At 42.9% G+C, this 15,187-nt stretch overlaps 1 protein-coding gene across 5 annotated transcripts in view; it reads left to right on the top strand.

The window, feature by feature from the left end:
• The window catches only part of MAT2B (methionine adenosyltransferase 2 non-catalytic beta subunit), a 161,559-nt gene extending 149,188 nt beyond the window's left edge, over positions 1–12,371 (top strand). For all 5 annotated transcript variants that reach the window (XM_068277426.1, XM_068277427.1, XM_068277425.1 and 2 more), the window contains one exon: positions 9,842–12,371. In XM_068277426.1, the coding sequence (XP_068133527.1) occupies positions 9,842–10,012 (171 nt within the window). In that variant the 3' untranslated portion in view covers positions 10,013–12,371. The remainder of the gene's footprint in view (positions 1–9,841) is intronic.
• The last annotated feature ends 2,816 nt before the right edge of the window (positions 12,372–15,187 follow it).

Raw genomic sequence — 15,187 nt, 5'->3', positions numbered from 1 at the left:
TGTGTAACAAAGTAAACCTGAGACAGATGAAATTAAAGTTTTATACATACCTGGGGATTCCTCCAGCCGCCTTCAGGATAATCAGTCCCTCGTTGTCCTCCTCCACCACCTGGATCTTCTGCTATGAGTCCAGGTACTTGAGCCAGTCGGGCGTAGTGCGCATGCACACACTCCGCCGCCAGGAGCATACTACACCTGTGCAGCACTATTGCGCAGGTGCAGAATGTTCCTGGCTGTGGGAGCGGCATGCGGCCGGACAGCGCTGACTGGCTGAATTACCAGGACTCATAGCAGAAGATCCGGGTAGTGGAGGACAGCGAGGGACTGATTAGCCTGAAGGGGGCTGGAGGAAGCCCAAGGTATGTATAAAACTTTACTTTTCATCCGTCTCAGGTACCCTTTAATTTGTAGTCACCAAACCAAATTTTAACAACATATCAAATTATTTGATTTCATCAGCAAAGGGAGTGCATACATTTGCATAAAACAGCATCAGTGCAGAATTATTTCCATCTTGTTGACCATCTCTATTAGTGACACGGCTACACATCAGGCTTTATTCTTACAGCATAGATGTTATTTAGTATCTATAAGAGATTCCTGTGTACACATCATATATACAGTCACAATCAGATATGTATATCTGACCTTAAAAATACGGGGACTGCTTTATTGAAGCAGCACAAGTAACTAATTTTGATTGGGTTATTTCATTTTTGTGGACTAAGCACAGCAATTACTGTATATATACTGTATATATACATTATTTTTAATGACTATTATCTGAGAAATAGAACATTTTATCATATTTTCTATTTTAATTACAGTTACAAATTCATTAGGAGTCGGAGTCGGTGCATTTTTTCCCGACTCCGACTCCAGGCACCCAAAATTGCCCGACCCCACGACTCCGACTCCACGACTCCGACTCCACAGCCCTGGTGAGAACAGGTCTAATCTCACCTGCATTTACGGTGGTTACCTGGATGGTAACCCTGGTTTGTGAGTATCTATTTCTCACACCTTACTACCCACCTTATTTCCAGTACATGCTACACTATATTAGGCTCTTGGTGTTCTTTTATATGTCATACAGAAGGCAGAGACTGGAGCCTGCGGCGATGGGGCAGCGTCCAGGGCAGTGGGTATGTGCAGTGATTCATCGGGAGGCAGCATTTTATCGTACCAGCAGTCTGGTCCTTAAGGGGGCAGAGACTGCTGGTGCGGAAGTAGTTAAACCCTACCTAATATTTAATTAAACATAATAATAATAATATTATTATACTTGTTATCCATACATCTAGCGACAGATCTCTTTGATCTAATCTGATCAGAGAGAGATCTGAGGGCCGCCATAAACTGCAGACTGATTCCTGTGAGGATATATTGGGGTGCTGATGATGTTGGGATAATACAGGATTATATTTCTATCATTTTTCTAATCTGCTGTGTATTATGTCAAAGGTGTAGATATGCCAGGCTAGATTCATGGACTGTTCATGTGATTGTGTGTGTGGGAATTGAATTCCTCTAGAAGCAGGGGGCTTGGACATTAGCATACAGTTCCTCTGCACAGCCAGAAAACAGGTAATTAGGAAACACTTAATCAGACAGTTGCTTTGAAGCCTATACAGGTGGTCAGACCCTGTCTGAATACTGACTCAGAGGTTTATTGTGCTTGGGAGCAATTGTCACCTGGACTGGCTGCAGTATGCGTTGAAGCAGCTCACACCAGCCTGAGCCAGGACTTTACATATGACATCCTGCTGGAATATGAAAGCCTTGCTCAAGTTGTCACCTGGGGATGGGACATCTCTGTAAAGATCAAAAGCGTACAGGAAAACGCCTTGAAATTCGCATGTCACAGCTAGCCCAGATGTGACAAGTGGCTCGGCAGACCGTGATGTCACAAACGGGGAAATTGCGTTTAGTCTTGGGGCAAGAAACTGCCTCTGGCCAGGAAATGGCTTATTATGCCAAGAGCAGTCAAGTCCCCACCTTTGATCTGCTGTGAAATACACTTTTAAAATTAGTTCCTCCCCTTCCCAATGAAGTTGCAGCCTCCAGGCGTATATCCCAGTATAAGAAGCAGGGCCAGATGCCTAAAAAATTGTAGCTCTCTGGAGATAGCAAGGACGCTAAGGGCTGCCCGACTACTGGTCGAAGCGGCGTTCTCCCGCCAATGACGTTCAAACAATGCGGTAACGTTTATTTTTCCCTTTTATTTCGGCAACCTGTCTTGTTTGTATCTTTGTAAACTTTTAATCTTGTAACTTTTTTACTTTTTTTGTACATCTTTTGTATATATTATTTTCTGCATTGTTCCATTTTTTTTCTCTGGAATATTAAATTGTTATTTAATAAGTGACTTCTGCTGTACTAAACTAACACTCATAGCCTAGAAGAGACTGAAGTGTAACTAAGTTCATGCCTGATTGTATAATTCAGCGACACTACCGTATAAGATTATAATTGCATTGTGTGTGGGGCGTTTGTCATACGTTGGCCTAAGCGCGCAGCTAACCCAACGTACGAAAACGCCAGTGCGAGTAGCTTGACAGCAGAGTGGCTAACAGTATCGTTCGGAACGACTGTTAGTGGTTTTGCTTCACTACAGTGTAAGATTGCAATTGTGCGTGTGTGTGCGGGGCGTTCTCTTATTCGGCCTAAAGCGCAAAGCTGGCCCAAATACAAAAACGCAGATTGCGTGTTGAGCACTCGACAGCTGAGTGGACGTGTCTAACAACGGCTAGTGGTGGCAGTGGGAAGTGTTTGAGGGGTCCCAGCCTTGTTTGTAGCTTGAATAAGGCTACTCCCCGCTTGATCTGGTCAAACCCGGAGTCGGGAACCGTATACGCAGGCGTGCCACGGGCCGGTTCCTGACAATTCCTAGGAAGAGAACTCTCATCAACTGGCATTGTGATGCCGCTCGTGACTACTGTTCCCCTAGTGTACATGTACCCCCGAGCCAAACCATCCTCCCCCAAATGTCCCTACATTAATACTTTACCTTTCTAGTGCGTCGCTGTGTCCAGACTCCTCTTCCACATCCATGCCTCGCGTGTTTGCAGTGCACTGGCCACCACCTCGGGCACGATTCCAGACACAACAATGACACCAGACAGGTAAAGTATTAGTGAAGGGTCACGGGGTGGGGAGTTAAATTACATTAGGGGGATAGAGGGCTTTGGGTTTCCATTGCATTATCTCACAATCTTGAATATTGTTACCATTGCACACCCAATCTAGCAGGTTTACATTTTCCATCATTTTTTATTTGATACATGCAACCAATTGCATTGTTGCTCACATAGGAGCTATATATGAAGTTATGATGGAAGCTTATATTCCCTAGGCAACTTACAAACCATGAGCGTGGCCCACATGGACCTTACAAAATTAGATGGGAATATTTGTAAATTGGAATGCTTATGGTGGAATCTGGCCACATGGAGCATTTCTGTGCATATTTCTTGCAAAGGCCACTGTACGGAAGCAAATTAAAGGGAACCAGAGATGCCGGAAATACAAAATGAAAAAAAGATTGCATACATACCTGGGGCTTCTTCCAGCCCCATAAGCCTGGATCGCTCCCACGCTGCCATCCTCCGCTTCCTGGATCAGCCAGTACCGGGTCCTGTCACTTCCGGCGGACGCGGCCAATTGGCCGCATCACAGGGGCTCCCAGCATACCCTTGCGCGTGCGACTGCGCAGTCGGCAGCCACACGCGTAATGGTATGCTGGGAGCCCCTGTGATGCGGCCAATTGGCCGCGTGCTGACGCTGACTGGCCGAAACTACGGGACCCGGAATTGGCTGATACAGGAAGCGGAGGACGGCGGCGTGGGAGCGATCCGTGTGTACGGGGCTGGAGGAAGCCCAGGTATGTATAAAATCTTTTATCTGGCGTCTCTGGTTCCCTTTAAGCAGATTGGAGAGGGGAGGACACTGAACATCCTCATGCTGGGCAGAGAAGAAAAAATCTTGTTCGGATATGTTTAACTCCATGGTCTGCTTTGCCAAATTTTAGATCATCATCACCACCATCTTAATGGTTAGCCTACAGAATCAGCCAAACTTCTTACCGCCGGTCAGCTTGATGACCTTTTTAGAGGTTTTGTTTACTTCTTTAAAGCCTGCACGTAGAAAATGAATACTTGAGTTGGGGGAATTATTGCACCACCAGGCATGATGTCTAAATGACGGGGGACTGCTTCTGTAGACCATTGTGGACTCTGTACACCCTTAATTTTCACTTCAGTTCCCCTCAAGCAGAATAATCTGAATTTGAACCAATTTTAGCTCTAACCTGAATCTAAACAGCAACATAGTCAATGGAATTGCTGTCCTATCAAAATTGCTCCCTGAGTGCATAACACAAGAATACACAAACATTTTAGGAACTGCTAGTTTCTCTCAGCCCCATTAGTTTCGTTGCTGATGATACCACCAATATACACTGTGCAAAATTTGTATACACAGAAGAGTTGCAAGGTAAAACCTTTCTAGTCTTGTCTAAAATTTGCTGAAATAAATGCCCACAGTGAAACATGGTGGGGATAGTGTGATGAGGTTTAGATGGTTTGCTGTTTTCAGCACCATGCCATAATTCAGGGAAGCAAGACTTTGTACCAAGAACTTGAATGAAAATGATCTAAAAACCAAGTACAGTTGGACAATGCAGTATCTAATTTACAAATGACTGTCCATCTCTGGCTAATGAAGTTCATGGAGAGGCCAAATTAGGGTGGATTCACAATGTGCCTGTTGCATAATGCACGAGTAATGCATAGAAAATAAAGTCCTTACAAAAAAAAGCCTTTGTTCAAAAACAATAAAATAAAAATAAATTATATAGCTCAGTTAGGTGTGATACAATTATTGGCAAGTAAATGGAAAGAGATAAAATGTTACAAGTGCTTTGGTCCATAAGGGGAGAACAACCTGTAGTGGTCATGATTAAAACATGTAGCAAATATATTTTTATTTTATTTTTTTTCTTCCCCTTTGCAAAATTTCAAATGTTACTGTTCAGTCCCTAATTCAGTGACCCTTTACAGAGTTCTTTAGCCAGGTCATATAATAATACAGTGTGAAAAGTTCAGGAGTGCTGGCTGTGACAGGTTGAGGGTCCATACACCACAAGCAGACCGACAATTGCATAACAACTCATTTATTCCATCTTGTGCAACAGCAAAACCCCAAAACTCCATTGAAGAAAAAAATATCAAATCTGCTTACTAACATCTCCAGCCAATTCTCTCTAAACACAACTCACCTGGCTGTTACAGGCATTGGAATATATTAGACACCTTAATTTATGAGAAGAGGGTTTCTCTGTGCCCATATTTATAGTTGCTACAAGTCATTCAACCTGCCAGCGACAGTTTGTTTATACCACACATACAGTTGAGGCCAAATTTATTACCCCCCTTCCCACATGGAATTAGGCAACACTCTTGATTTCTCCATGAAAATGACCTTTAACCACTTCACCCCAAAGCGGTTTTTACCCTAAATGACAAGCGATTTTCCCCTTTCAGTGCTCATCCTTTTCATTTGCCAATAGCTTAATTACTACAAATCACAATTACTTTTCACCACCAATTGGGCTTTTTGGGGTTGATATTTGTTTTCAGTCATTACTTTATTTTCTATGCATTTTAAAGGGAAAAACAAGGAAAAATGAAAAACTACACTATTTCTTCAATTTCGTCCCCTATAGTTTTAATATAAACACTGCTACAGTACATACAACCCACACATTTTATCTGCCCATTTGCCTGGTTATCACAAGATTTTAATTATGTCCTTAGTACAAAGTATGGTGACATTATAATAATTGGAAATAAAGGTGTATTTTTTTTTCTATGGATTTTTCCCCCACTAATTTCACATGCACGCTTGCAGGAACACACATCCATGCGCTGGACCGCATGCACACAGTGGCAACAGCACTGTTTGACTATCTGGAGCTGTTAAGAGGCTCTCGCAGGACATTTTTATAAGTCTGCTTGTCATTAAGTAGTTAAGAAGTGTTTATTTTGGAAACCAATACACTATACAAAAACAATGTCTACTAAGTTAATTAGTATATTTTATTGATACACTGAAACAAAAAAGGCTAAAAATGAGACCTCCAAAATGATTAGCCCCCTTGCCATTAATGGTCAATAGTGTACCATTTTTGAGCCACAACTGACAACAATCTCTTTAGTAGTTCTTTACTAGGTTGGCACAGGACTCCTCAGATTGTGGCTATTCTTTCATTGCAAGCTGTTCTAGCTGGTCCAAATTACATGGTTTCCAAGCCCGCCATATATTCTTATTAGGATTGATGTCTGGACTCTGTGACGGCAACTCCAGGCGGAGCAGTGCTTTTCAGCGCTGCTAGATTTAGGTGCAGCCGGCGCCGCCATAGACTATAAAGGGATTCAGTCTATAGCGGCGCTCAGTGAGTAACGTCGGAGCTGTTAGCAGACGGAGCCGAGGTTGCTTAAAAACATAATAATTCGGCCTCCAGCAATCGCTGGAAGCCGAATTATTTCATTCCCCCACTATCCATGGCGGCCTGGAGGGGGAATAGTAATTAAATCGGCTCGGACTTGTGCAGAAGCAGGATCAGCCATATACCGCTGTATCCTGCGCCCAAGTCTACCACCGCCGATTTCAAATGTACTCACTCCAGGATCTTGGTTTTGGTGTCTTTGAGGAACTGTTGGACTAATTTCGATGTATGATTTGGGGCATTGTCTTGTTGGAAGACCCATCGACGACCCTCATAATGTCAACGTAGTTTTCTTTTTTTCCTGATGCCATGCACCCAAACGAGGCTCCCTTTACCTGAGGCTGGAAAACAGCCCCACAGCATGATACTTCCACCACCATGTTTAACTGTGGGAACTGTGTCCCTTTCTTTGTCATACATATATGGGCAAACCTCAGTCGGGCTGTCAAGTGTCACTCTTTGAGTAAAGTGGTTCTTCAGGGACAATGGCCCTGAAGCGGCGAAGCCCACCACAATGAATAATTTGGTTTCTTACAGAATTTGTCTCCTTGCACTTGACAGTGATGCAATGTACATAAGCCCTAGTCACTGTGAATTACTTGGAATTGGCAGTGTAGCCTTCCCCTTATCAGGAGCCTCTACGATTTTCTTTCTGAGATATAGACTGATTTTCTTTGGCATGGTGAGTAACGGTAGTCCCTCTGTGTTCAGGTGCCCTGTTCCTTGGAGTCTTTTTATACTGATTGATTGTTGCTAGGAAGCTATTTAACTGCACAGGTGTGGTTTCAAAGCTGATTGCTTACAAAGCCTGCCTGCAGTATTTAACCTCCTTAGCGGTAACCCAGAGTCAGGCTCGGGCCAGAAATCCACAGCTTAGAGCGGTAACACTGAGCTGGATCCATGGGAGGTGAGTAATATGCAGGGCAGCCACAGATCTTTCTAGCAGTATGATTTTTAGGGTATACAAACTCGTGAAAAAAATTGCAGCGCTTTCAGAACCTAAAATCTGGAAATAAATCATAGAGCTAGGGATATTAACCAAACATCCACATGAAGCTAATATTTTTGACTACCCCATTTTTACTATATTTAATATAAAGCAAGCCTAAAAATGTATTTTATATTACAAAATGTACCAAAAGCTACTTAATAGCACTTGTGAATGTTTGATTATATCAAGTTTTATCAATGCTGCAAACATTGGGAAGACGTTTAGGAAAATCTTCTTCTTTTTTTAAACAACACTTTTAATATATTTCAAAAACAAAATAAGAAGATACCTATGGTATCTCCTTAAATATCCAGAGATCTACAAAAAGTAGTGAGCAGGTACGGTATGTCACACAAATATGCATGTATTGCGAGAATGTAGTAAAATACAATATAGCTTTAAACATCTTACTTCTATTGAATGAGTTGGTACCAGTAATTTATACAGCAAACAAAATCCTGTGGAAGTGAAGGGTTAACAAAGGATGGTATCACTGATCACTTGGATTTATGTTTAAGAATTCCTATTCCATAATTCCTGGGAGCTAATAATTTGGCTCAACTGTATACAGTAGAATCTTGTGGTAGTAAACCTATGGTTATAGTAAACTAGCCAGGGAGACACAAATGATTTCCTTGAAAGTGATGGCTGCAGGGCGGGGCTATGACATTCTGTAAGTCTCTAAATCCATCTTCCTACCCACGGTAACACCAGACGATGGGCACAGACAAGAGTTAAAGCGATCATGCCACTTTGTGCTGCAGTCGTCTGGGATCTTAAAGATCCAAACCACTGTCACTGGTATAATCGTTGCGTGTCGCAGAACGTTGTTCGCTTATTCACGCACACATACCCATGTTGCGAAATCATGGAAATAATTGCTTGTCATTCAAAAAAAAGGCCGTTTCTAGAACTGGCCGATTTGATGTCGACCAAAGTCCAAAATGCTGGGTATTTCTGACATTGGCCGGCCAGTTCTAGAAACGGCCAAGGTCAGTCGGCCAAAGTCCAAAACGCACAAATCCCAGAACATCCCTGGTCCTGTCCAGCACCATGAATGGTACTGGGAACTTCCTCTCTGCTCTGAAATACACACAACAGCATAATAATCTTTTTAAAGAAAAGCATTTCTTAGTTACAGCTGATGCAATAAATCTGCAGTGTGTCTACATCCTGCTTTCTTGGGAGCAGACATATTGTTAGCATCCTGTGCTTTTAAATTAGCTGCTCTGCTGTGGCAGTCAGGTGACACAGGGAGAGATCAAATTATCAAATTACAGTGGTGATTAGTTACAGATGAGGGGGGATGCATATGGCTGGGGGGTGCTTTGCATTGCTGGGGGTGCTTTGCTGGACGCTTTGCATGGTGGGGGGGGGTCTTTGCTGGGGGGCTGTGCATGGCTGTGGGTGCTTTGGTGTGCACTTTGCATGGTCGGGGGGGGGGGTCTTTGCAGGGTGCTTTGCATGGCTGGGGGTGCTTTGCTGTGCACTTTGCATGGTCTGGGGAGTGGGGGGGCTTTGCAGGGGGCTTTGCTGTGCACTTTGCATGGTGGGTGGGGGTGGCCGCTTTGCATGGCTGGGGGGGGGGTCTTTGCTGGGTGATTTGCATGGTGGGGGGCGGCTTTGCATGGCTGGGGGTGTGCTTTGCTGGGTGCCTTTTAGGCTGGGGATGCTTTACTGGGCTGGGGGAGCTTTGCTGGAGGCGCTATTCAGACCTCCGATCAGGGCGACCAGAGAAGCGGAGAAAAGCAGAGCAGCGCGCACTCTACCCACCCGGACCCGTACATTTCAATGCGGAAGTGTTAAGTGATGTCACTTCTGCATTGAAGTGTATGCGTTCTGCGGGTCGCGTGTGAGCTGCTCTGCCTCTCTCTGCTTCCCCGGTCCGGGCGCCCTGATCTGAAGTCTATAACAGCAGCGGGGGAGGAACGGTGAGCGGGGCTTCCTGGCTGGCGGTGGGTAGAGGAGAGCAGCTGGCGGGGGAGCGGTGCAGGAAACTTCGGGACTTGGTCGGCCACGGTAAGTCACAACGCTTTCTGGCCGGCCAAAGTCTGAAATTCACGGCCGTTTTTGTATATTGGCCGGATCAGCCGGCCACTTCGCGTTGTGACCGGCCAGAACCCGAAGTGGCCAGACTTCGGGTTCTGGACGTAACATATATAACAGTCAAAATAACTTTCATTTTTTTGCCAGAACCACTATAGTTAATCCTCAGTCTTGGCATTGTAGTGCATTCATTAAAAACTTGAATTATAATTTAAATAGAATTTTTTTTTTTTTTTTTTTTTTTTTGCAAACAGTGTGAATAAAGAAAAATATTTACAATTTGACCTTTATTCCAGATTACAGATGAGCCTGTTGACACAACTCCACGACCTTGGAATCCACAGCTAGATTGTAACAAGCTGGAGGCCCTTGGCATTGGTCAGAGGACACCATTCAGAGTTGGCATTAGAGAGTCGCTGTGGCCATATTTAGTCGAAAAGAAAACACGACAGACAGTCTTCCACTAACTGTTTACTTGTACATCAAACTAATTTCTAAATATGTTTGTTTTTCGCTCTTTTCTTAAAAGAAATTTAGTTTTGTATTAGTGCTGTGTAAAAAAAAAATATATATACCGGTAAATAAAAAATATGCATCTGTGCAGTTGTCAGGCAGCATATGCTGCGTGTTATGAAAGAGCGGTCTTGCCATACCCCCAAAAAAAGAAATCATAGGATGTCTAATTTCAATATCTGTTTACAGATTCAACTGACGCTTTTGTAAAATGTGCAGAAGGACTAGAGAAAAATGTAAACCGAAATGTATATGTGCCAGGGAAGATCATTAATGCATATGCTGCTAACCAAAATGTTGCCCCTTGTTTATAGGCTACCTGTAGGCACGAGTAGGCCCCAAATTGATCTTATAATGCTTGGGTTGGTAAACAGTGTGACTGTTTTATAGATTGATCTTAAGCTGATGTCTCACATCTATTGCAAGTATTAGTGTTATTGTTGGGCATATTCAATGACCTGAGTTTGGTTATTTGCAGATCTCAAAGTTTAAATATTTCTAGCTCTACATTGGAAAAGAAAGTACTTTGATATAGTGAACACAGGGCAATTGAAAAGTTGAACGTGTTAGTGTTGTCAGTATCACACGTTTAAATGTTTACTATTTAGAAATGGATTATGTGATAGATTTGCACTGTGATAGATTTGCACTGTAAAGGGTACCTCTACACAGATGCTCTTGTGTTTCATTTTGACAACTAGTTTTGGTTCTAAAATGTGATAACTATACAAAAAAACAGAGCTGCAAGAGGTTCACTGTTGCCGTAGATTTGAATACAGGTGAACCTAGTTTTCCTTTTCAGGATCCCAACTATCATCTCTGCATGCTGAGCTTCCTGTACGATTTTAGAAGCACTCTAAAGCTAAATGTGGAACATAGGCGCATGAAAATCTGTGTAGAAGTACCCAAAAGCTGCACTTTCAAATATTGTTGCAAAAGATGAAACTATTTCTACAATTGCCATGTGGCATAGTGTAACGGGATTTGGATTTCTTCAATAAAGCATTGAGCATTCAAAATATACAAAGTGCAGTAACACATTTCAGCCAATGAGAAAAATTGATCTTTAGGTGAACATTTTTTAAACGGGCGCTATGAGTTTTTGCACTTTGCACATCCTGTTTGCTCTTTGCATTGTCTTGGTAAGTAAATGCACTCCTCACTTGGTTTGACATGCTCATTTGTGTTGTGCATGATACTGGATTATGAGTTTCTTACGTTAATGGCTGTTTTGTATCCTTACCAATAAGAAGCATTACATTATATTTCCCTTATGGTACTGCCTTGTAGTCTTGACTGCTTCCTGTAATTGCATACAACCTTGTACAAAAAATGTTTTCTCTACAGCTTAGAGGAATATTCAGAACCGGTGTAGCCATATGTTGTGAAACTGTTTAGATTGTAGTATTTCTGGTAGATGTAAGAATGGTGAAATGTGACGCATCCATTTTGCATTGCATAATTTTTTTCCGGCAAGTGAACCCCTGCCTGGGATAATCTTTCTGACCTGCAAGCAAATATGACCTGTTATACCCAAAATAACCTGCATCCATATTCATGTACCTGCTGGCCTGGACTACTCAAATACTTACTATTATTGATGGTTGTTGTGTAGACTTATACTTTCCTTCCTGTCTTAACAAGTAGCATGCTTGAGAAGCTACCCATCACAATGATATTTTGTAGGCAAACCTGAGCCGTCAGGAAGAGGTAGTACAATGCCATGACAATTAGCAATGTGTGAGTGTGCAACACCTACATATACTTATCAAGGATAAAAACTGAAAAGCACTCGGTGATTGGTTCCCAATGCCACTTTTCCACCAATGCTAAATTGCAGTAACAGACGGCCATAACATACAGTGAAAAACAAATCTCCACAATTCCAATCTGGTTATCTTGCCTCTATTTCACCTATAGTAATGCTGTATATAGGAAAATCTCAGCACTGCCCTGAAAGTCCATCAAGTTGTGTTGAGATTCAAAACTGTCACCTCTTGGTGCGTGCATGTCATATTTGCTAACGGTTTAGAGTGGTGTGAGCAAAAGTATCACACTAGGCCTATCTAACTTGCATGTGACAGTTCAGACTACTTGACAGAAATAATGCAGTCTTCCAATTGTTCATGTTCTTTTCCTGTACAGTGTCAGATGGCATGTGTATATTTCTGTAGCCTTTTAAATGTTTTGTATATATTTGAGTTGCAGGCATCATGAACTGTTAGATGCTTTACACTCTAGTGTGTAAGAATAATGTTGAACACTTCTATTTTTGACAAGTTTTTGTGAAGTATTAAAATTATATTTCTGAAATTCGTGTGTTTCCCATTTTTACATTTTTAATTTAAAGAATGTGGGGCTTGTTTGTTCATATGAAAGAAGGGAATTTTGGCTCAGTTGTGATGCCAGGTGCCCAAACTTGGTAGTATACATATGGGTATTTATGGCACCCAGTAAGTTAAATGCTAGATTTGCTCATATACAAGAGTCTAATTTGCAACCGTGTAAGTTCAGTAGGCCTACTGAAGAAAATGTTGGCGAAGAGTAGAGGAATCTATCAGAACGGTAGGGGGAGAAGCTATGTTTAGGCTTAGTTCACACTATGCCAGATAGACCGGCCTATATGAAAGAAGTATTACTGTATCTGTTTCAGCATAGATACATAGTACCTTTATTTAATAAACCACCAACTTAAAATGCAGTGCTGAACAAGAAGTAAACTTACAGTCAACACATCAGAATACATGATCGCATATCCCCAGAGAACTTTTAGGTATTAGGCTAGGTTCATGTCCAAGTCGATGGAGGACTGATCAAGTAGTCCAGGTAGTTTAGTCCTTCAATGGGATGGTGTCGGTGCATGATTGAGTAGGAAATGCAAGGGGAGAGGACCCTGCTCAACGGCTTACAATCTAAAAGGAGGGTAGGCATGTGCCAGGTGGGGGATGATGCATAGTTGCTCAGCAGTGGGGGCTAGCAAATTTGCAAAGGAGGGTAGGCCAACAGGGACAAGTGTTTGTTTTGAGGGCTACATACCCAGGTGAATTGTATTAGCACTGGTTCATCAAGATGCCTGATAAAGGTAAACCATTCAGAAACTGAGTGCATAGCATTTTTACAAGCATGAAGTTTACATTTTGGGTTGTGATATTAATCGACTTTAATCAAGCATTGATATATAGAGATGGAGAGAGTGTGTGTGGTGTTATATTTTAAGTAGGCCTCAGTTATTTGGACTGAGTTTTAGGTAAAAGGCTTGTTCGCAGAGTATGCCTTTAAGAAGAGGTTCTCGCAGAATCGAGGATGCAGGCAGTTACCAGGAATATATCCTGAACATGTCCCTGAAGGGAGGCCACAGGCCTAAACTGCCCCGGACGGTTAGGAGACCTAAAGGTAAACATAGGCCAAACATGGCATTCTTTGTATGCAGGGGAAAATGCACTCGGAATATTAATTAGGTGTGTGTTATGACATCACAAGGGTTCTGAGCCAATTGTAGGTTTGGAGGGATGGCTCAGATGTCACATGTAACTCTTTTCTGGTCAGTATTAACCAGCTGAGCGGTCTGGACGAGCTCAGCTCGTCCAACACCGCCAGAGGCTGCCGCTCAGGCCCTGCTGGGCCGATTTTCACCAAATAAAAAGCAGCACACGCAGCCGGCACTTTGCCAGCCGCGTGTGCTGCCTGATCGCCGCTGCAGCGCGGCGATCCGCCGCGTGCAGCGGCGAAAGAGGGTCCCCCCAGCCGCCCGAGCCCAGCTTAGCCGGAACAAACAGTTCCGGCCAGCGCTAAGGGCTGGATCGGAGGCGGCTGACGTCGGCTGACGTTCATGACGTCACTCCGCTCGTCGCCATGGCGACGAGGTAAGCGAAACACGGAAGGCCGCTTATTGCGGCCTTCCGTGTTACTTCTGGCCGCCGGAGGCGATCGGAAGAACGCCTCCGGAGCGCCCTCTAGTGGGCTTTCATGCAGCCAACTTTCAGTTGGCTGCATGAAATAGTTTTTTTTTTTATTTAAAAAAAACCCTCCCGCAGCCACCCTGGCGATTTAATCAGAACGCCAGGGTGGTTAAAGTCACTGACGAGCTTACAGACGGCACTCTTTGCTTCCTGTAAACCGCTGGCTTAAACCTTCTACTTTTATTTATGTCTTGTCAATTTACCTAACTGTAGGCTGTACACAGTAGATAGGCCTCCGGGCTATGTAGTCTAGATATAACGTAGTATAGACATAAGAGGAACTTGGCTGCTAGGACTGGAGCCAAGAGCTGTAACGCAACGGACTTACTACAGAAGAATCTGCTTTGCTAAGATGTAACTAACTGTTATCTGTATAACTGTTTACTGAATAAACACCTTGAAACTTGGAAGACGCCTAAAGAAGTTCTATCTCCTATGCTGTTTGCTGTGATGAGCCGTGTTTGCATCTCTTACTAATGAGTTGCTGGTGCCAGAATAAAGGTGTGTTGTTGCCAATAGCAACCAACGTATAGTTTCTTACATGTGTGTATATTATATCTATCTATCTAGTTCTCTCCTATCAGGAGGGCTAAATCAGGCTTTAGGGAGAAACCTCTAAAGTGGATTGTTTTTAGTTGTAGCTCCTCTGTGAAGACCATATACCTTCTAGCTACCAGTAATCTGTCAATTTGTATCTGAGATAATTCAGTCATGAGTAATAAGGGGGCTGGCATGGTGAGGTGAGAAGCACACAAACATGCAGGCTTATTCTTCAAATTAGCAAATCATGAAAGAGTAGTTATAACATAACATGAGAAAAGCCTATAAGCATGGTGCAGATATGGAATAGGTTGAACATTGCTTTTTTCCAAACAATTTAGGAGTGATCTACAGTCCATAATACCACATACAGCCCTATTAGCTGTTTTCACTGACCCCATCTTTAGCAGATAGTTTTAGGCTTGCAGAATAAAGTCAGCTATACACAGCTTAATTATGAGCCAATATGCCTATCCAATCACTCTTAGATCAGAATCTAATCAGATTGTGATTAATTCCTTCCACACACAGCATATCATAGGTTTTTTTTTTTGTTTAATGGATTCCAGCAGGGCTTTGAACAAAGCAACACCATGGTCCATTGATCAACCACTGCTCCTGCCACAATCT

The sequence above is a fragment of the Hyperolius riggenbachi genome, chromosome 3 (genome assembly GCF_040937935.1).
Source record: "Hyperolius riggenbachi isolate aHypRig1 chromosome 3, aHypRig1.pri, whole genome shotgun sequence".
Lineage (NCBI taxonomy): Eukaryota > Metazoa > Chordata > Amphibia > Anura > Hyperoliidae > Hyperolius > Hyperolius riggenbachi.
The sequence above is the reverse complement of the archived record's forward strand: the minus strand, read 5'-3'. Positions and strand labels throughout refer to the sequence as shown.